This window comes from Alosa pseudoharengus, unplaced genomic scaffold, assembly GCF_046254945.1.
Source record: "Alosa pseudoharengus isolate Yale_2024_CS ecotype anadromous, Long Island Sound unplaced genomic scaffold, YU_APseudo_1.1 YU_APseudo_1.1_scf_7, whole genome shotgun sequence".
NCBI lineage: Eukaryota > Metazoa > Chordata > Actinopteri > Clupeiformes > Clupeidae > Alosa > Alosa pseudoharengus.
In genome coordinates this window covers 21,432,786-21,454,170 of record NW_027468859.1, presented here as the reverse complement: position 1 = coordinate 21,454,170, position 21,385 = coordinate 21,432,786, and the positions used below count along the sequence as shown (strand labels likewise).

Here is a 21,385-nt window from a genome sequence, read left to right as displayed (position 1 = left end):
ATCACATGCATTTTATACTAGGCTATCTATTCAAAAATAAAGAAAACTATCAAATAAATAATTATGTTTAACTGTTTTATTTCATTGCATGGCTTTTGATGGACATTTAATATAGACTGTCTATATCAGGCCTAAAGCTGTTAACAGAAGGTGTGACTTTCAAGTAAGTAAATACAAACTTTGAGTTATTACAAGTTTGTACAAGCAGAGTATTTTAAAAATCAACCAGTAGTTTTGGGGGGATTTGGTTACATAACCCAAACGTTACGTAACTTTAACTAAACAGTTGTGTCAACATAACCCAACATATTGGTTAAATGTCAACCCAGTTGTTGGGTTAAATTTAGTAACCCAATTTGCTTGGTTAAGATAACCCAATGCTGTGTTGGACCACATTTTACTCAGCGGCTGGGTTGAAAACAACCCAGTTTGGGTTGTTTTCAACCCAGCATTTTTTAGAGTGCACTATTTATTTGTAATCTTGTTATTTTGATGAGTTTTATATACTCAAGCAAAAATTTGCTTTAGCCACCCCAAATGTACAACAATTTAGCGCTGAACTTGAGTCCTTTCTTGAAATTGTTAAAAGATTGGATAACAAAAAAGCTACAACATTGCTTAAACATTATAATAATGTGCTTGTTAATTCTCCTTGTTAATTTGTCTTTTTTTCTTTTACTGTTTTTTGTTTTCATTTATTTACTTATTAATTGTTGTCTTTGTTTTGCGACTTGTAATTTAATTTTGTATAATTGTAACCGTACTGTTTCACTTTTGTATTATCTTCCTTTGTATATTTGTATTATGTCTTTAATAAAGCAAAAAATGACCTGAGTTCCCTCCCTAATCGGTATGATTTTGCATTCCTTTATAAAGTCAAAAGTAGCCTACTGTGGGATAGTAGCCTACTATTGTGCGGGAACGCAAAACCTATTGCGGGGCCGCAAAAGGAGCTCTAACTGTAATGTTAGCCTACCTACACTAGGCCTACAGTTGTATTAAAATCAAAAGTGAAAGTATCTTGCACAAATACAGCAACTCTGACACGTAGCAGTAGGTTTCACCCACGCGACAAAAGGATTGTTCAACCAGGTAGGCTTGTTATTTCGGATTTTAAAAGGTTACAAATAGAATACAAGTACATAATCACTTTAAACATGAATTGTGGGCCCTATTTGGTCCCTATTTTAGCGATCTAAACGAATAAAGTAGGCGCATGTGTGTGGCTGTATTGACTTTGCTACTTTGGCAGCGGTATTTAATAGGCTGCGCGCTAGGTTAAATATAAGTTATTTGTAAGTTAATTAAGTTTGTTAACAGGTCATGGTTGTGTTTTGGGGTAATATGTAGTAGCCTAAACCAACGATAGTATCCCATTCCATTTAAGAGCCAGAGTGCTTGCACATAGCTTAGCTCGTTGCTATTATGACGGACTTTCAATAAACAAACAACAGGACAAGTGGTGCGTGCCAATTTACATGCACAGGATTCCACCAAAGCTCGCATTGCTCAACACAGATGTGCGTGTTCCAAGTAGCCATAGCGTAGGCCACTATGAAGAGGACATGTAGCCTAATTGGGAAAAGCATCATGTGAAGGGGGGGCAAACTGAACAGCTTGAGCCTTAACATAGTACAGCCCATCCTATAGGCCTACTGATATTAACGTTTAGCCTAGATGCAGTCCATAGGATACTTAACTCCGATTATGGGACATAGTTAATCCTCCTAAAAAAGAGACATTGTGCCTTTGTTTTGCTAGGTGAATGAAGCCATCCATAAGGTTCTATTAGCCTAAGAGGTTTACTACCCTGACTTAATTTATCCAGGTCAGTGACTAACTTATGCCTCGTGTCCATTAATTTATTATCGCGACAAACCCACCACGCCGCACAGAGCCCTATTTATTTCCAATGGCAATGCGTTCGTGCCATAGACAGTAAAAGAAATGGACGAACAGACTCCGTCGTTCTCAATGGGAGGGTACTGAGTCATTTTTCAGTTGGTCCCCCCAGTACTGCGCAGACTCGCACTTAACTTCGTGACGTTAGCCATCGAACTGAATCTTGTAACTCATATGATAGATAGGCTACACAGAAATTCTTCTCACACTTCCTTCGCCTTCAAAGTCATCAAAGTTAAACATTTATTTATGTATTATTAATATCATCCTCACAAGTGATATCAAGTCGTGTTAATGTTGAAACTACCACACATGATCATCTTCAAAAACAGTCATGGTAAAACAAAACAAAAAAGTTATAGCCTTGAGGCTAATCTTCTTTCCACTTTTCTGACCTACGTCAATCCATCGAAAACCTCTGAAATGATTATCGTTAGACTACCTAACGGTAAAACTACTGTTTTTCCATTAGGTTTACTTGCCTCTATGCTTTACCTTAACATAGGCTACAATGCTAGGCTACATAGCTTTGTTCACGGGTTTCCGTGCTGGCTGGACTACGCTTCTTATCCAAACAATACGGTTATCTCCCTTCAGTGCGTTAGCTTCCCTTCAACCGGACATGCTAAACATTCTTCTTACGGGAACCTAACGTTACGTACGAGGTAGTCGAGTCTTGTTTTGCCTTTTATTGTTTATGTAGATAACACAGAAGCTAAAATATCGGCACATGATATATGTTATATGAAGTTATGGGAGTTCAAAAAAATCCTAAATGGATGGGCGTTCTATGGGGTTAGCAGAGAGTTGATAACCACCGCTACATCGATGCTTCTACTTCCGGGAATTCGCCTGCCCCCTTGGTTCGTGCACCTTGCGAAGGCGGCGCAGCCATACTGGTCCGTGCCTCTTACGGTACCGATCCACTTGCACGACACTTCTTTTTGTCGTGTCGCATTCCACTCTAGTCCTATGGGTGACGTCAGAGAATGTCTAATAAGGAGAGAACCTTCACTCTCGGAACTCTTCCGGTGTGGTACTGCATCTAGGGGCGCTCACGGGCGAGTCCAGAATGAATGGAGGTCTATGGAGCTCCATAGGACCCCATGTATTTTGGACTCGCCCGCGATCGCCATCTAGGTGAACTCTGGTGAACTGCAGCCAAATTCGGTTTGTATGGGATTAATAGAGAGTGGGGAGGCTCTCCTTAGAAGGGCTCTGGTGACGTCAAGCGACTTTAACGCGCCCGCAAAGCATTCCGGGAAGGCAGCGCTGCATTTGAAATAATGTCGCGCGTCAAAAAGCTGGCCGATGCCCAGCTTTATGCAAATGAATCCGTTGAACGCGAGGCGACTCTCCAATGAAAGGACGAGTTTGTAGGTCCTTTGTTCTACCACAACGGTGCCTGTGAAACTTTGGTTCCGCTTACCAGACAAATAATGTTTTAACCATCTCTTCCACGACCACCTATAGTCCATAAAACAAACGAAACTAGGATTTGGATGAATATATTGACTGTTGGTGTTTCTGGTGAGGATTTGAGAATGCATTGAGTAGTTTAAATAAAACAAGATTTCGAAATGGCTTGCATAGTTTGTTTAGGCTATTAATGTGTTGTATACTGTTAAGTAGGCTACATGCCTAAAATTGTGGTCCATTTGTGGAAAAACACTTAAGATACGTTAAAACGAACTGAATATGAGCTGGTAACTGACATTTTAAACGAAACGCCCACACACGACTGAACGAGGGGAGGCAGCGCGACACCATGCGTATGTCGGGTCATGCAAGTGGATCGGTACCGTTACGGCTCCCACACACAGCTGCGTGCTTCGCGTTGCTGGAGACGCATCCTATTCACTTTACATGTTGCTGCACCGACAGACGGCACCGGCCAATCAAGCCAATCTACGGACGGCACCAACCAATCACATTACGGTTTTACTTCAAGTCATTTGCATAGCTACCGTCGGGAACACCCACTGGCATGCATTGATGGAACGCAGCTGTGTGTGGGAGCCGTACGGCGGTAGCTATGCAAATGACTTGAAGTAAAACCGTAATGTGATTGGTTGGTGCCGTCCGTAGATTGGCTTGATTGGCCGGTGCCGTCTGTCGGTGCAGCAACAGCTGAACTCCTCAACGCGAGCGGCGGGAGAAACGCGACGCGACGGACCCACAATTCAGTTCGGCAACGGATCACGTGAGCCCATGTAAAGTGAATGGGATGCGTCTCCAGCAACGCGAAGCACGCAGCTGTGTGTGGGAGCCGTTACTTCCTGGTAGCCTATAGCCTGCTAATGTTATGACCACAAAGAATTTCCAGAATTATACATAAAGTGTAGAATCACAGACCTTTCATGGCTGATCAGTCAAGTATTTTCAGAGCTGTATCTCTGGAAAATCTTAATCTGGTCTGCAGTGGAATTGCTTCAGAACATTATAATTGTTCCACAATTGTAATTGTAATGTGGATTATGTGTTGATTCATTTTGTACTTGTTGTGAAATAATTGACTTTTATTTCACAGTTAACGATGTTCAATGTTTACATGCACACCACTGGACAACATCTGGATTGTCATGAGGAGTTCAAAGGACGTATAGCTAATCGGGTCCATGTCCGGCAAGAGTACAATCTTACTGCTTCTGATACCATTCTTGTATTCTGTACGATCACCTCTCGAGTTGGAACTGATGTTGAAGCTGCTGTCAAGGAGATCCCAGGTAGGCCTAAAATCTTATGCTGTGTGCAGTTTAACAGAACCTTGAACGAAGGCGACTAAGAGCAGTGTAAAAAAGAATTATGTAACAAATAATTGTTCATTAATCATCAAAATGTGTAATTAATCAAATTATGATATAAAAGTCGGGTGTTCACTGTCTTGGGTCTACATATAGCCTACTCTGACTTATTGCGCCATTTTAGCCAATCAGTAGGCTATATTCCTCCAAGAGACTGGAAGGAATTGTTGTCATTTGACTGGCTGTTGCCCCCAAATTGGCTATCATTAACCTTTCTCCAGAATCATGGACTAAACCTCTATTAAGCTATCTAAGTGAACACGCCTCTTGAATTTCATTATCTTTAGAAAATAAACGTTTTACTTTTTAACTTAAAACATTCACTCATTTTGATGGTACATTGACAGAAGAATTGTGTTCCTGTCATTGCCACTGTTCACCCAGGAATGCCTAATGCTCTTTTGCCACTTGTTGACACTCTGGGTATACTTGTAGCATTATTTATTTTTATGTGCAGAGCAGTGTGATAGACATTTATAGAAAAATGTCACTAATGCATTGAAAGGGTTAAATATGATTTGTTTACATTTTAAGTAAGTATAAGTATAAGTATATAGTATTTTATTACTTTAACTTAGCAAATTGCATTTACTATAGATCTGTAATCTTGTCTTTGTTTCTTTTTATAGAGGGCAAACCTGTGATTCTTGTGATTTGTCACCACACCTTTGACGTAGACTATGTTGTGCCAGACAGTAGAAGATTTGTAAGCCTCCCAGATGTTGTTATTGTTGACATCCTGTTCCACGAAACCCAGGGGCTCCTGAAGTGCTTGCATAATGATGAAGAACTGAAAAGAGTAACACAACGCCTAATAGATCTAGGAGCTGAGTATACCCCTCTACCACCACCATCACCCAGCAATGGCAGCAGAACACGTTGGATTGGTGGTTTAATTAGTGCAGTAGCTCTGATTGTTGTAGTATGTATTATTATTGTGGTAATTGAAACACAGCGGAAGCCGATGGGACATAGTAACAGCACCAATGACTTCTAAACGGTGACAAACAATCTGTAGTAAGTTGTTGATTTGTCTCTATTTGGAATTAAAGAAATGGTCGTATGATCCTCCTATCCTATCATAAGTGAACTATATGAAATCAACATTTTATGGTTATGGTACTTGGTAAATCATTTTATTCAAATTGTGTAACAACTTACCAGACTCGAAAGTGAGCAAAGAAGATAGATCATCTCCAACTCCTCACTTCCTGCTCAGGACCTCTTTCAGCACCTTCTATCAGGGAGGCGCCACAGGCCACGACAACAAACGCTTCATAAACACCCTTTACGATATAGCTATCAGGACTCTAAACTCCTCTTTCATCTGTCCTCATTAACCTGTCATACAGTACATACCATTCACCTACATTTGCACTATGGATGTTTAAGTGGTCAATTTGCACTATTAATTTAAACAATACTCATAATGTTCAAATCCCTTTCCCAAAAGCTTCCCCAAGCTTTTACAGCATTATTCTCTGTGTTATACTTCCGCTTGCGCATCGTGCCTTACAACGCCCCTTAGCTGTTCTATAATCAGTGTAAACAACGGCTTTTCGGGGCTTATTGCTAAATTGCAATGAATGTAATTGTGTGTGTCTAAATAATGATATTAAATATGCATTACACCAATCAAGGATGCATTTCCTTTTTTAAACATTACATGGCTGCAATAAAAAGTGAATAGATGACTGCTATAAGTTAGATCACACATGCACACCTGGCTCTTCAGACCTAATGATGATAAAAAAAATGGACTGTGTAAACCAGGGTTTCTCAAACTTTTGTGGGCCGGGGACCCCTCATGGAGTGGAAAATTCTCCAAGGACCCCCTCATAATCGCAACACATAAAACTTAAGTTAATCATGTAGCTGTATAGCCTTTTTACTGTTAGAAGCTTATGTTATATGTATTTTAAAAACATAGAGTGCTAATACCACACTAGTCATGTTAGCAAACTTTGAAAGTATGTAGGATTTTTTTTTTAAGGATTGTTGTTTCTTTGTCAAATGTATTGTGTTGAACAGATAGTGTTTGCTTCACATAATTTTCATTTTGTTGGCGGTTAATTAACAGTAAAGTGTTTTGACGTATCAGCAGATCAAATACTGATACTGTAGCATTTTTCACCATATAAGACAATTTCATATTTTGCAGCAAACTTTGTCAGGGACCCCCTGACAATGTGCTGCGGACCCCACTTTGAGAACCAATGGTGTAAACAACGCATGAGCGGCAAGAACAACCAAAGAAACTGGCAGAGCCTGTTGTCAATTTTAGGTGGCCCTGGCGGTCATGCATGCTATGGTTCCAGAAAGCACTGCTCAGACTGGGCTCCAGTTTTAGCCAGTTCTTCAGAATGTAAGTGCATGACGCCAGAACTGTTCATGTTTCCTATACAGTCAGAAAGTTGCTTGGCAGGCCTCTACTGAGTAAGGTTTTTACAGATGTAAGATGACCCTTGTGTTCTGTTTTATCGGTTGCAGCCAGGATTGTAAAGTCTAAAATTGATTGCATTCAGTCATGCAGTAACAGCCTTTTCCTCATTCCAAAGGAAAGCCATTTGACATGTTGTACATAGATTGTGGACTGTATTTCTGTAAGTCATGTTGTGTGTTGTAAACTAGGGCCAACCTTATGAGATACGGTGGCCAAAGTCTCTATATGGTAGGCCACACCTGCTGTATCCAAGTCACTGCAGATCACAATTGATGATTGGCAGTGATTTTGGTTAATGTTAATTGTTCCAAGTCATTCAGGGCAGAGCACTAATTAAGATTAAATAAGTAATGCAAGTCTCACAAAATAATAATAAACAAATAATATAAAAGTTTTTTTTTTTTAAGAAAAGGAGTTTTGTTTGGTGATAGTGAACCTCTTCATATTTGAAACTTAATTTCTTCCTCATGAGAGACTGTAAGACTTGAATGTTTGTTTTGTAAAAGCATTTTAATTTTTATGCTTTTGTTTGTAAAGCCAAATAAACTAATGTACAGTCTCTGATAAGTCCAATAGCGTTAATGTTAAATAATTCTTGCTCATGAGATGAGAGCCTTTGTGAGCTATTGTATACTCTGTCTTGACAAAGGTTAATCTAGACATCAGTGCATATCTTACCCGACAGTTTTAGTCTAGGACAAGGCTTAATCCTGTACAGTAAAAAAAAGACATCACTGTGGACCAACAATCGCCCCTTCTTACCACTTGTCCTGCAACTGTTTGTGACATTATTTGATGAAATCCAATAACGTGTCTCGGTTTGGAAGAAAAAGTACTAGACAGACTGTATCTGTGTAATCATATGTGCAGTAAGCACTGGGTAAAAATGATTTGATTATTCAGGGTCTTCTGTATATCACAGTAATGTTTCATTACTTCTCTCGTTCTCGCTCTCTCTCTGTTTCTCACACACACACATCCACAGAGGTAATGCAGTGTTGCTCGTGTACTGTTTCTGCTGCCCCTCCACTGGAGTGCTTGCTTGATGCGGCTGGACTCTGTGACTGATTTGTGATTTAATTTAGATGCCAAATGTGCAGTGCCGTGGCACTTTCACTGCGGACCACAGAGTAGCAGGAGAAGTGAGAGTCAGTGTTTTCTGCTGAGTGGAGATCTGCCAGCCAGCGTCCATCACGTGAAATTAAATCAATGTTGCTTTTTCACCTATTTATGCGACTAAGAAAATGGGCCTGCACCACCAAATAAAGCCAGAGTAGAGGTTTACCTATTCAGACCAGCTAGGTTCTAGAACTTGCTACAATTACAATTTGATGAGAGGTACCACATATCTACTTTGTAGGAGCCATCCATTGTGTAGGCCTATGGTATTAAAACAATAAGCGTCAAACATCCCACTCCTAGAGTATCCTGACTACTAATATGCCAGTATTTAAGTGCACTTTTGAGTGCCAAAGTTGTTAAATACAGTATTATTTGTGCATATTGAGACAATCCTCTAAATATCAGGATTTACTCTGCCAGTGTTCAGTAGTGCATGTTTGTAGCACTCTAATGAGAAACACAAACTGCAAAGCTGGGGCCAGATCGCTCCTGTTAGCAGTTTTTGTTACTGTTACTTTTAATTCACTCAGTTCCTTGTTGTGAATAAGGGAAAAACAATTTAGACAACATTTGTCTTTCAAGGTTTAATTTGGGAGTGGAAGCGATGTTATGTCTTGTTGCTGTGGATAACCATCTTGCAGCAAGTGTGTGTACAGTATGTGTGTGTTAACGTTTCACCAGTCGCAGGCTGAACTTCTAAAAGACTGAGCAAAATTTGTAAACACACTCCTTGAATATTTTTGTATTTGCCATTGGTCTTTAATAATACAAAAGCATTGGGGAAATGCTCAATGTAAGCATTCCTATTTTCGGTAAAAATGCTCACACACCTCTGTGGCATTAGCGACCTCCTCACATTCAATTCTGAGACCCTGAGTCAGAGAGAGAAGACCAGAGCAACTTTATGAGTGATTAGACGGGCGGTGATTAGCTGTGGCTTCAGGGCTGAATGGCTTGTTTAATAATGCACTTAGGTCGTTACAAAGTGAAGGTATGAGACCATAGCTGGAGTTAATTAAACACACACACTTTCATAGTCCCCTCAAAAATCATGTTGGGAAACCATGATAATAATTGAGGGTAGACATTACTGTTTAAAGTGGAAGTCACCAAATGTACAAACTGTTTTTGGCATAACAGGAGGTGGAATAAAAAGAAAGTTAACAAATATGACTGTATATTCAAGAATTTTATTTTCCATATATTACAATGAGGCAAAAAAAACGGGTGGCCAAAAACTACATGCAAACAATATATCAAAATGGGTTCATTCAGTGGAAACAATGCATGTGCGCTCTCATACACACAGGAGCAGTGGACAGGATGTAGGGGTGCAGGTGGCTGCAAAATAACCAACTCTGTGGTTACAGGTAAAGTCCTTCTGGCGTGCCCTCCTGCTTCTTGTACAGAACATTCTCTTTGGACTTCTTGAAGTCCTCGTTGGTGACCTTCATCCTGCGCTCCCGAAGGGCCATGAGCCCGGCCTCAGTACAGATGGCCTGGAGGGGGGGGGGGGCACAAAGGAGAGAGGAAGGAGAGAAATAAAGAAGAGAGGGGAGGAAAGAGGCAAAAGGAGAGAGGAGAGGAGGTAGACAGGGAGAGAGAGAAAGGAAGAAGGGAAGGAGAAATGGAAGATGGGAGGGGAGAAGGAAATAAAAGATAGGTTTACATACAGTCACCATTGGAAATGGAGACACTGCTGAAAATAAATCATCGACCAATTAACAGATCAGAGATATTCATAACAGTATGTATATATACCCTACAGTCTCTGTTAAAAAAACAAAAAAAACAATGTTTGAATGCGTTGCAAGCTTTTGTGTGACACCTCTGCCACAAGGGGGCAGCAGAAACATTCTAATCTCACTCCTAGACAATCCCTTCAAAGGAAACCTGAATAGGTTGGACACAACTTCACCTGTAGCTACTACTGTTACGTCCTAAGACCTATTCATTTAGTTGTGTGTTTTTTTCTTAATGGGTATTAAGTTGACATCTTTGGATGCATTGCCTGTGAGTTGTACTGTGCCTCTTGCTATCATGTGCCAGGTTCTGTCTCTGTGTCTCTCTGCTCCTTCCTGTCAGCAGGCCCTTAATGTTGCATGGAGAAGGACACTGGCCCATTTAGTAGTGTACAGAGAGACAAGAGGCAATGGATACATGTCTGGCTGCCCTCTCCACTCAGTATGTGTGCATAACGTTAGAAAAATATGTAATTCTGTGTTAGTCCAACTAAAACAGAACTTTTAAAATACCTGTTCAGCATGATAGTCTGACTGAAATCACCAAACCCAGATAACATGGTTGGGAGTCAAATTGGTCCTGCATGTATACGTTCAACTGAACCCACACTAGCCTAGGCATTCTGTGCAGGCTTTGACCCGGAAGTAACAGAGGAAGCATACAGTAGTCGTCTGCCTTCAGATAACACCATAACCACGAGGGATAACGTGCATCTCATTTGTAAAACATTACAGCACACATGAAATATACAAAGCTGTAAATTTGTTCAATTGACCACTCGACGGTACTAATACGTTATGTCAATTGTTTGTCAATTGTTTTGTTCTGTGGATAGGATACACGGGTCAACTGGAAGGAGCCAGATCCTAACAAGCTGAAAGGGGGCATATTATAGTGGAGTTGGAAATACTTCAGTCAATAAGTCAATTCCCCTCCTATACTTGTATACAGGGACAAGGACAGTAGTCCAATTAAAATGACCTACAGTAGTTGAGCTATAGCCATAGCTTGACTTATCTGTGCTTAAATGTACTGAGTGAGAGACCTTCCCCTCTCCTGCTCCAGACAATTGTTGTTTCTGCTTGTGGTGGTTAAAGTGTTGCTCTTGTTGCTTTCTTGTGTGGCTGATGCCGTTAGTTGTGTAGTGTGCTTTTAAAAATGAGATTGTTCCACATTTGTGCAGTGTATCTTAAGTGTAAATATATTTGTATATACCTGTTTTTTGTAAATAGCCATATACTTTTTGGAAGCTTTGTAGGGAGGTTGAGTGCCATTTTGTTTAACCTTTACTGTATTCTACTGTTTTTGGTTAGTTAGGGAGTGAGGTTGATTTCTGCTGTTATTTCTGTCTTTTAGTTTTTAGGTAAATTAGTTCCAATCTAAATAGCTAGTTTTGGTTGATTGTGTTGTGATGTGCTGGGGACAGGAGGAGGGAATTTCCATATATATTTATATTCTTTTTCCAACTTACCTTAATGTCAGCACCAGAGAGGTCATCTTTGGCCAAGATGAGGTCATCTAAGGTCACATCATCGGCCACAGTCATCCGGCTGGTGTGGATTTGGAAGATGCGCCTCTTGGTTTTCTCATCTGGCAGGGGGAACTCGATCTTACGATCAATCCGTCCTGGAAATAGCCACGCAGTGGGGAGGAGTGAGTGAGTCAGTCAGTCACGCAAGCACAGAGAGACACTGACTACGTTTCCATGTACACCATATACAGATTAAGGACCATATTCTGGTTATGGTAATATTCAGAATACGATGTTTCCATGTGTAGCAGAAACATAATACTCTCATTTACATGTTAATCAGCATATGCTGAAATAAAGCAGCGGCGTGCAGTAGAAGTAGTATCTGAGTCATGACGTCTCAATGGTCTCTGTCCCTGAATTTCATTCATGACCGCAAAATAGGTGAATTTGGCCAGATTAGAGCCTGTATTGTTTTGCATTCTAGCCTTATAATATGCCGCTTTGAGGGCTTTTCACTGATTCTTCATCTGCTAGCGCTGCGCTAAAACCTGCGTTGTTGAGCGATGCTTTCACCCATCAAGAAATTTCATCTTGACATTTCATCAGCTATGAGGTTTTGCCACACTATTGGTGACTCATTTTCAGTTTGTGCTAATCGGGCATCTCTTATTCAACTCAAATAAAAATGTGCAATAAAAAAATAGGTTTACAACTTGTTTTCTTCCTCTAAGAGTTGCTGAAAATCACTGCTCTGTTGACCACTTATAGTAAACACCTGACGTAACACATCAAAAGGGACTCCTCAACTCAACTTAGATGAGCATCTCTGTACACCAGAGGAGGCAGAGTTATATTGCCTAACAGGAGTTAACAAAGTTGTGGAGGTTAGCTTTTTACACTTTAATCCATGTATGGGAAACTGTCCCATAGAGGTGCTGAGATATACATAGGTTATATGCATCACTGATGCATTGCAACAATACTGTATGTAGCGATGCAACATTCTGTAATTTCCCAACTATTAGTTGCGGCTTATACATTGATTTTGCACAATTTCTTCAGCTATGAGGTTAATACACGGGGGCAGTTAATATGGTATTAATATGGTTTTGTTTTTGAACTTGCATAAAACACTGTCCTGCGGCTTATACACAATGTGACTAGTACACAGGAAATTACTATAATAATATTGCACTACTTCCACCTGTGCATACTGAGTCACAAAGTCAGTTCCCTTCCTGGATTTGAAAATAGATACTGTAAGTCATCTCACAGTTGCATTTTCCATCCTTGCTGTGAATATTTATTATCTTATTACCTTCTGTTCTGTACATGCCATATCACTACTACTACCACCACTACTTCTACTACCACTACTTCTACTACCACTACCACAACTACTACCACTGGATGCCTAAATGTTGTGCCCCTGCTGTTGTAGGTAGTTAGGTAGGTAGGTAGGTAGGTATGTATGTTGAGCTGGGGAGCAATGCTCTGCCTCTGGTCCTGACCTGGTCTGATGAGGGCAGGGTCCAGGGTCTCGATCCTGTTGGTGGCCATGATGACCTTGACGTCTCCTCTGGAGTCAAATCCATCCAGCTGGTTGAGGAGCTCCAGCATGGTCCTCTGGATCTCCCTCTCGCCTCCAGAGTTGGAGTCATATCTTCAGAAGACATCGCACAACACACCAGGTGTGTGCAAAACACAGTTAGTAATCAGTGCAGCAGAAAGAAAAACTATGAAACAGAAAAAAAATATTCATTTATTCAGTATTTGAAACATATTTTATAACATTTACTTTTTCATTTTTAATCAATAATTCATGTCCAGTGAATACAATGTATAAGTTCAGACCAGTGATCTGGCTGAAGAAGGAACAGAGCTCCATTGATAGGGAGCATGACAAACTGCAGTGCTCAAAAAGTGCAGTGTTGGGTTATGCAATTTAACGTGATCACTCTAACATGTGAGATCTTTCAGAGTAACAGCTCTAAAAGCAGAAACATTTTAAAATGTATGCACGGTGAAATCTCCAAACATCAACATCTACCTCTGCCCACACATATAGAATTTTTGATAATGTTTACTAACCTCTTGGTGCCGATGGCATCAATCTCATCAATGAAGACGATTGACGGGGCGTGTTCCTCCGCCACCCTGAAGAGCTCTCGCACCAACTTGGGCCCGTCACCCAGATACTTCTGGATGAGCTCAGAGCCCACCACGCGCAGGAACGTAGCCGACGTCTGGTTGGCCACAGCCTTGGCCAGAAGAGTCTTACCTTTAACCCACAGAGGAAGGTTAACATATGATGCTGTGGACTGTGAATAGTATAGTATATAAGTATATATACTCTTTTTGATCCCGTGAGGGAAATTTGGTCTCTGCATTTAACCCAATCCGTGAACTAGTGAAACACACTCAGCACACAGTGAACACACAGTGAGGTGAAGCACACACTAATAATATTAGTACACAATGCGGCTAGTACACAATATTGCCTGCTACAACAGCGGCGCTCGGGGAGCAGTGAGGGGTTAGCTCAAGGGCACTTCAGCCGTGGCCCACTGGTCGGGGCTCGAACCAGCAACCCTCCGGTTACAAGTCCAGAGTGCTAACCAGTAGGCCACGGCTGCCCCAATGAATACTGGCCAAATGACCATCAACCCACTGACCAAAGTCAGCACATATTATTTTTTCTAATTCCTAATTCTCTTAGCTCAATTTGAGATGAGTGCAGGCCAAGTCAGGTTAACGGTCACTGTAACATTGAATTTAAACTATTCTTTAAGGGCCTTGATCACAATACAATTTATTGAAAACAATGGGCACACAAGACAACGTTGCTGTAAATCCTGATATTAAAAACACACCACTGTTGTAAGGTAAAGTAACATGGATCAAATGTAAAATTCCATGTCTTTTCCCTGACAAAAAACCTGAATATCCATGACCTAATGAATGCCGCATATCGTTCAAGAATCTTTAACTTTTTACTAATCAAGCAAGCAGAAAAGCTAATAATCAGACATACACCAATTCTGTGTGGAAATATATTAGTTTTTAATGTTTAAATATGAATGTATTCTTTTTGGAAAATTTAAACTGCTACAACAAAATTCTGTGATATTTCATGACTTTGCCCCCAAAATGAAAAAAAAAAAAAAAAAAACCTGACTTTCCATGTCTGGAATAAACTTTCCAAAATTCCTTGATATTCCAGAAATTCCATGACCCGTGGGAACCCTGAAGTAAGGTAAAAGATTGAAGCCTAACCAACCTGTTCCTGGTGCCCCATAGAGAATGACACCTTTGGGAGGTTTAATCCCCATCTCCTCATAGTACTCCGGGTGTGTAAGAGGCAGCTCCACTGATTCCTGTGGACAGGTGGACCCACACATCAGTTCCCAAACTTTTAAGAGAGGGCAATAACATGTATGGAGTATGGAAAAAACTACATAACACAGATTACAGCTGATTATTGATTGCTTATTTTACTGTTGACCATGACAGACCAGACAGACAGACACTCATATTCAAACACTCACCTTAATCTCCTGAATCTGACCGTCCAGTCCTCCAATGTCAGCATACGTCTCTTGAGGAGCCTTTTCCACTTTCATCACAGTGACCAGTGGATCAGTGTCATCCATCAACACCCCAATTACAGCATGAACCTGTAGGCCAACAGAACACAAACACCTCATCAGGTCAGCACACCCACGATTACTCAGTGACAACCGGGCCCCAGACTGACTTAGTTAACTAGGAGCACAGTAGCCCCTAACTGAACATTTTAGGAGCACAAACAGATCGATCTGCAAGGCAATTATTCACATTTTCCCCCATCTCAACTGTATTGCTTATAAATGCTTTGGTAATAAATACAGAAATTACAATTAACTTACGGTATGTGCCATTTAAAAACAAATGATATTTAGGTTTTTGCAATATGTAAGCCATGTAAACTCCTTCAGCCGTTTCATGCCTAGTTTCACACAAAATGTGACTTAATATATATAAATATATAAATTATTATACGTTTTCAGATAGTTTCATTTTAATTGCAGTCATTTGCCTAATCTGGTGACTAAAGTAAATAAAAGTACACTTATGCTTCGTTGGTCATTGACACATTATTACAGCTACAACTTCTTGGACTGAAACTGTATCTTGTGTTTGCCTGTTGCTCACAACCTGCAGCTAAAGTAAAGTGGGTTAACCAGTGAAGTTCCTGTCCGATAACTTCTGCAGGAGGATCCTACAGCCTAATGATGCAACTATGGTCTGGAGCTGAAGCAGAAAAAGCTAACATATTTCTCGGTAACATTTACAAAAATCCATGCGAAGAAAACACTATTCAAATTAAATGAATCCACTGAGACGTTTGACGTTTGTTTACTCTTTGCCACTTGCATGCGTTAGGTAAGATTAAACGGAGAGCCTCACACAAGACTTTTAGACTACGTACATTCAACACAGATCTATAAATCTCAATAGGTTTATATTTTTGCTGTGAGTAGTTGTAAAAAACACTCGCTAGGTCTCAAAAAATGGTCGCAAAATTTGGTCACAGTTGGGCTCAAATACAAACAACCTCTTGCCAGGTTCACTGACTCTAATAGCGCTAAAAGTTCACACCTTGCCAGGTTCACTGACCAACTCTAATAGCGCTAAAAGTTTACACCTTGCCAGGTTCACTGACCAACTCTAATAGCGCTAGAAGTTCACACCTTGTGGTTGAGGAGCACGGAGCAGCCGGGCTCTAGAAGGTCCTTGTCCACGAAAGACAGGATGCTGACATAGTGCTCCGAGCCCACCGAGGTGGACACGATGGCGTGATTGTCGTCGATGATCTCCTCCAGATTCCCCACTGACATGGGGGTTCCCCTCAGGTCATCGACCTTTGACCTTTCCTCCTATGGGAAAGACACATGACTGGGGTGAGAAAAGGTTTTGATGGAGCTGCTATAAAGAGGCTTTATTGACAAGAGACAATAGGAATAGTTCTGTGGGTGCAATTTTTTGAGTTCATATCTGTAGACAACTAAATCTATTGCATTGTGGGCTGACAACACCAAGACTGGGTTTCTCCTTACACCAAATCCAAAGCTTGGCAAAAACACCACTCCTGTTTCCTGATTAAATCAGTACAGTACAGTTTATTCCTAACATATACATATCTCCGCATGATATGATGTCACATCTCATCATAGTCTACAAAATTAGAAAGCAGAATCAAACCTTGCGAAAACATAGTAGATCAGAAAACATAATAGCCCATTTTAGAAGAAAGAAAGTCAATGAATTATCAATAAGCTAATTTTGGGATGGCCTGTACCTCCTGCTTCTCCTCAAGAGGCTTCATCTGCTCCTGGTTCCTGATGAATTCCTCCTCCATCAGCAGGTAGTCTTTAATCCGCTCCTGCTTCAGAAGCTTCAGCCTGCACTGGGTGTGTGGCGTAACTGGGGAGGCCACACAGAAAACAAATGGTCATTTACAAGGGTCGTGTTTACCGGAGAGTCCGATATTTTCCAGGGTCGTGTTTATAGAACTGTGCTCGGCTGAATATCCTCCAGTGAGATGTCTTACCCAGAGGTAGCTTGCTAGCAGCATCAGGCCCCTTGGACTTCTTCTTCCTCTTCCCTACTCTGGAAGGAATGGGAGGTTCATATTTCTTCTTCTTATCCTGTCACAGGAACACAATACAACATAGATGTCATAAGTCTTTTTCTCAGGTTATGTTGAAATTGTGTGGGCTGGAATTAGGGCTGCACAATTAATTGATTTTTAATCGAAATCCTATTTGAACTAATACAATTAGCTAATAGCAAAGGCTTAAATGAATCGTGCAGCTCACAAATCTATCCCAATAGTTAATCTGGTCACATCTATTACTTTTATATTCATCCTCCTTGTGTGACAATGAAGCACATGTTCACTTCTAAAAAGTGGCCCAACTTAAAGCACCATTTGGAACATTGAACTGAAGCTTGCCTTTCAAAAATTATAACAAATCAAATCACAATATCTGTCAGAAAAATTCCAACATATTTTCCCTGAATCGTGCAGCCTTGTTTAAGGTAAAAAAAAAAACCTGCTGTGATTACCTTATCATCCTTCTTTCCACCTCCAGGACCATGACCTCCACTTTGGTTTTGTCCCTGTAGAAAAACAAATCAAGTTAGTGAGCCGCAAAGTACCGCAATAAACAGTTAACCAAACAAACGACTAACGATAACAGTACCGTTTTCTTGTTCTGGCGTGAAGCTTTTGAATCGACAAACAAAACGGTTGTTGTTGGCGCTCAACAATGCAGATCCCAAGCTCTTTCCCTGATCTAGGTTACCTTTACACACCTGCTATGGATTCACCTCAAGTCCAGTCCCTTACCCAGTGGTACGAGAACCCAGTCGACATAAATGACATGATCTAGGCCTAACGTTACTAACCTGAGTCACTACTATGACATTGTGCTAGCTAATGTGCTAGGTAATATTATGTTTCACGTTTATTTTTCTACTAAGAAAGTAAGTACCCAACAAGTAATCGAATAAGTGTCTGTACTATAACACTAGCATTAAGTCATCTGATATAACATAGATAGATTGTATGCAGAACAGTCTGTGTGATATAACTTAAGGCCAGCTACGACTTCAGCTAAACAACAAGATGTTGGCTAACAGCTAGTTCTACTGCTATGCTAACAACAAAATAACATGTCAGGACTGGTAAACCTCTAAATTAAAAAGCAAACATATACTAACAGATTGATCCAACACAACGCTTTTCGGGTAGGCTGTTTCAAACAGCTGTTGTTATGGTCCCTGATGTAAATTAGTGTTCGTTATTATGCTAGCTACCTAACGTTAATATAGATCCCATAATCGGGAGTCGTTTGCTTGACTGAATTATTGGATCAAATAAAGAAATCTGTATGTGATTAAAACCCCTCCGAATAGGACTGGAGTCCAGTAGTGTGATCTTGAATTAGACACCACAACAATTTAATTATGCTTCGTTTTCAACGTGAACACTTCGCCCACAAAGAAAATGCTTGCTCACTTACCATAGCTGCTCGTCTCTCAAGATCTACGTCAAACTACGGGTAGTAGTACTAGACAAACAAAGCGTTCAAATTAGACAAGTGCTATTTTTGAGATATGTGCATCCTAGAGGCATTATTAATACTACTTACTTGGGAACAGGACTTTTTTAAATAATTAAGGTGTGCTGAATCCAACTAGCCCTGTTGCCAAGCTGAATTTTGAGTTTTTGACCATCTAATAAGAACAAAATGGTTGTCAAAATGGCGATTTGGGCACTTTCTTTGGGCGGACGTCATTATACCATGTGAAATAATTCATATTTTTTGCATGTGTGCATCTCAGAAATCTAGAGGTAGACCTACATTCTGTGGAAAAAAGAAAAGAAAATCTAGTTTTGGGCAGTTCCAGCGTTATGGATGTGACAATTGCACTCATATTGGTAAACAAAATGCCTTAGAGTGGGGGCAAAATTAGTATCAGTGAATTCATTTGCATAACTTTTAATGTAACCTCTGTCCTCTGAATACTGAGAAATCCTCAAATTTCATATAATCAATTTCATCCTAAGAATACAAAGCATTTTATCAGCGTTATGGATGTGACATGAAATGGACACACTTTTGTGAGAGATTACAGGTTTTCTACAAACCCTGTGAATTTTGAAGGAAACTGCCGAAACTATGATATATGTAGCATGAAGGAGACTTGAATGAACACAAAAAGTGTGTTTTTGAAACTATGCGTCATTTTCGTAATGCATTATGTAGGAAAAACTGGCGTTATGGATGTGACGGTTTCACGTTATGGATGTGACGTGTCTGAACCAGTCCTCGACAAACTACATAAAACACATAATTAAGTAGTGAATTTTGATATGAAACAATTGAAATAGTAATCATGAAAAACTAGCAATGAAAGTATTGCTTCCTCAGTGCCCACTAAGATCCACAGGAAGAATCAGGACAACAAGTCATTTAAAATATAAAAAAGGAATTAATTTTTTTCATCAATTTTGGTCAGTGATTCCCGGGTTACTGAAACACCAGGGAACATGATACTTGGTGGCCACTCCCCTAAATAACTAGCCCTACCTGAACCGTTGCACCCAAGATAACAAAATATTTATGGTATGTTAGTGTCAAGAGCCCGCATCAACCTAACCCATACCCACTCATTTGTGATTTGCACACATAAAGTACATGCACATGCACACGCACACATGCACACACACGCACACACACACACGCACGCACGCACAGTCGCACACATACAGGCAAGCACACACACACATAAACACATACAGACAGGCAAGCACACACACACACACACCCACATGAATGCAGACACATAAATGCACACACACAGACACACTCTTATAAACAAAAGCAAACTCACATATACACACACTCATTTACATGCACATGAGTTGCAGAAGTAGGAGATGGAGACAAATTGACAAGTGTGATTTATTTTTGCGAAGAGAATATGCAGGACTGAGAGGCGGTCATATTTTATACCACTATGCGGTACATCTAGTTTATTGCTGCCGTTACTCATGTTACTCTGTGGGTATTAGCAGAGACTTTCTAATGTGGAGACACAGGGGCAATTCCATGCAAAGGTCATCCTTACCATGGAAAAAAAAAGTTGTGCATACGCAAATAGAACTGTTGTTAAAATCTTCATTTAGGTCTATATTTTATTGTTTGTAACTGATCTGATTGAATTTGATGGAGCATGACACTCTTTTCACATCATAAATATGGTGTGCAACCATACCAGAAACAACATTTTTCACATGGTAATATTATACATATTTAAAAAGTGGATAAATGGACCCAAGGTTCAAACAAATTGTGCCATTTGACAAATTCCAGAGTGACAAGGGAATGGTAGAGCAATGTCTATGCTCAGCTTGCCTTTAAGAGCACAACTCCTAACATTTGTAAGGCTTTTGTTTTTAAGTCAGCAAGTTCCATGGCCACGTCACATCCATAAAGTTTTATAGGAAAAGTTTATGCTACACATACAGTGTTGATGCGACAATGTCCATAGTGTCTGTGCAAAGCTGATTTATATCAATGTAAAGTGTGATGACCAAACTGTGCCACTTTCTTGCTTTTAAAACCTTTAATGGTGCATTATGGATGTGACGTTATGGATGTTACATAATGTGAATTTACAAGACTGGAGACTTTATTATACCTCAAAGCCGATAAAACGTCTGTTCTGGTGGCATGTCAGTTTCAACGCATTTCATAGTGTTTACAATTGACATTTCAAAGATTATTAGGTTGATCAAAACCACAGGGAGGCCTTGCCTAACCATTAGCAAAACAAACATAATATTAAAATACCTCCAGTGATTAGCCTAGCCATATCCTATTTTCAAGTGGCCTAATAACGAAAATCTGAGCGATTATCTTCCTGTAACTGTCATACTGTTGTTGTACAGTAACTGGATTATCGTGTTAGCTGGTGAAGATGGCTGACTTTGCAGCTGGAGTTAACATAGCAACCTCCTTCTGTTGCAGATCTGTTCAGCCTGCCGTTCACGTCTGCTTAACACAGTTTAATTTTAAATGTGACGCGATATGCCAGCATTTGAAGTGTCAGGTCCTCTGTAGCTAATACCCACAGAGTAACATAAGTAACGGCAGCAATAAACTAGATGTACCGCATAGCGGTACAAAATATGACCGCCTCTCAGTCCTGCATATTCTCTTCGCTAAAATAAATCACGCTTGTCAATTTGTCTCCATTTCCTACTCCTGCAACTCATGTGCATGTAAATGAGTGTGTGCATATGTGAGTTTGCTTTTGTTTATAAGTGTGTGTGTGTGTGTG

The 21,385-nt window shown here is 40.2% G+C and overlaps 1 protein-coding gene and 1 long non-coding RNA gene across 2 annotated transcripts; one reads left to right on the top strand and one right to left on the bottom strand.

The window, feature by feature from the left end:
• The first annotated feature begins 1,018 nt into the window (after positions 1–1,018).
• On the top strand, positions 1,019–6,341 carry LOC143110363 (uncharacterized). Its single transcript, XR_012984128.1, has 3 exons — positions 1,019–1,092; positions 4,433–4,628; positions 5,336–6,341. It is a non-coding gene; the product is annotated as an uncharacterized LOC143110363 (long non-coding RNA).
• A 3,100-nt stretch (positions 6,342–9,441) lies between these two features.
• Positions 9,442–18,585, bottom strand: LOC143110362 (26S proteasome regulatory subunit 4-like). The gene is made up of 11 exons (XM_076273230.1): positions 18,559–18,585; positions 17,600–17,653; positions 17,082–17,178; positions 16,830–16,954; positions 16,222–16,407; positions 15,037–15,165; positions 14,769–14,865; positions 13,580–13,769; positions 13,000–13,151; positions 11,486–11,640; positions 9,442–9,770 (listed from the first exon to the last, which is right to left on the bottom strand). Exons 1-11 carry the CDS (start codon positions 18,559–18,561, stop codon positions 9,636–9,638), a joined length of 1,323 nt encoding a protein of 440 aa, XP_076129345.1. The 5' UTR covers positions 18,562–18,585; the 3' UTR covers positions 9,442–9,635.
• Between the last annotated feature and the right edge of the window lie 2,800 nt (positions 18,586–21,385).

Bases quoted from the DNA above. Each gene is read 5' to 3' on its own strand.
- LOC143110362 (XM_076273230.1), bottom strand. The intron at 17,179-17,599 runs GTAATCACAGCA...TTCCTGTGACAG, and splicing joins GTGGAAAGAAGGATGATAAG to GATAAGAAGAAGAAATATGA. The intron at 13,770-14,768 runs GTTGGTTAGGCT...TGTGGGTTAAAG, and splicing joins CTATGGGGCACCAGGAACAG to GTAAGACTCTTCTGGCCAAG.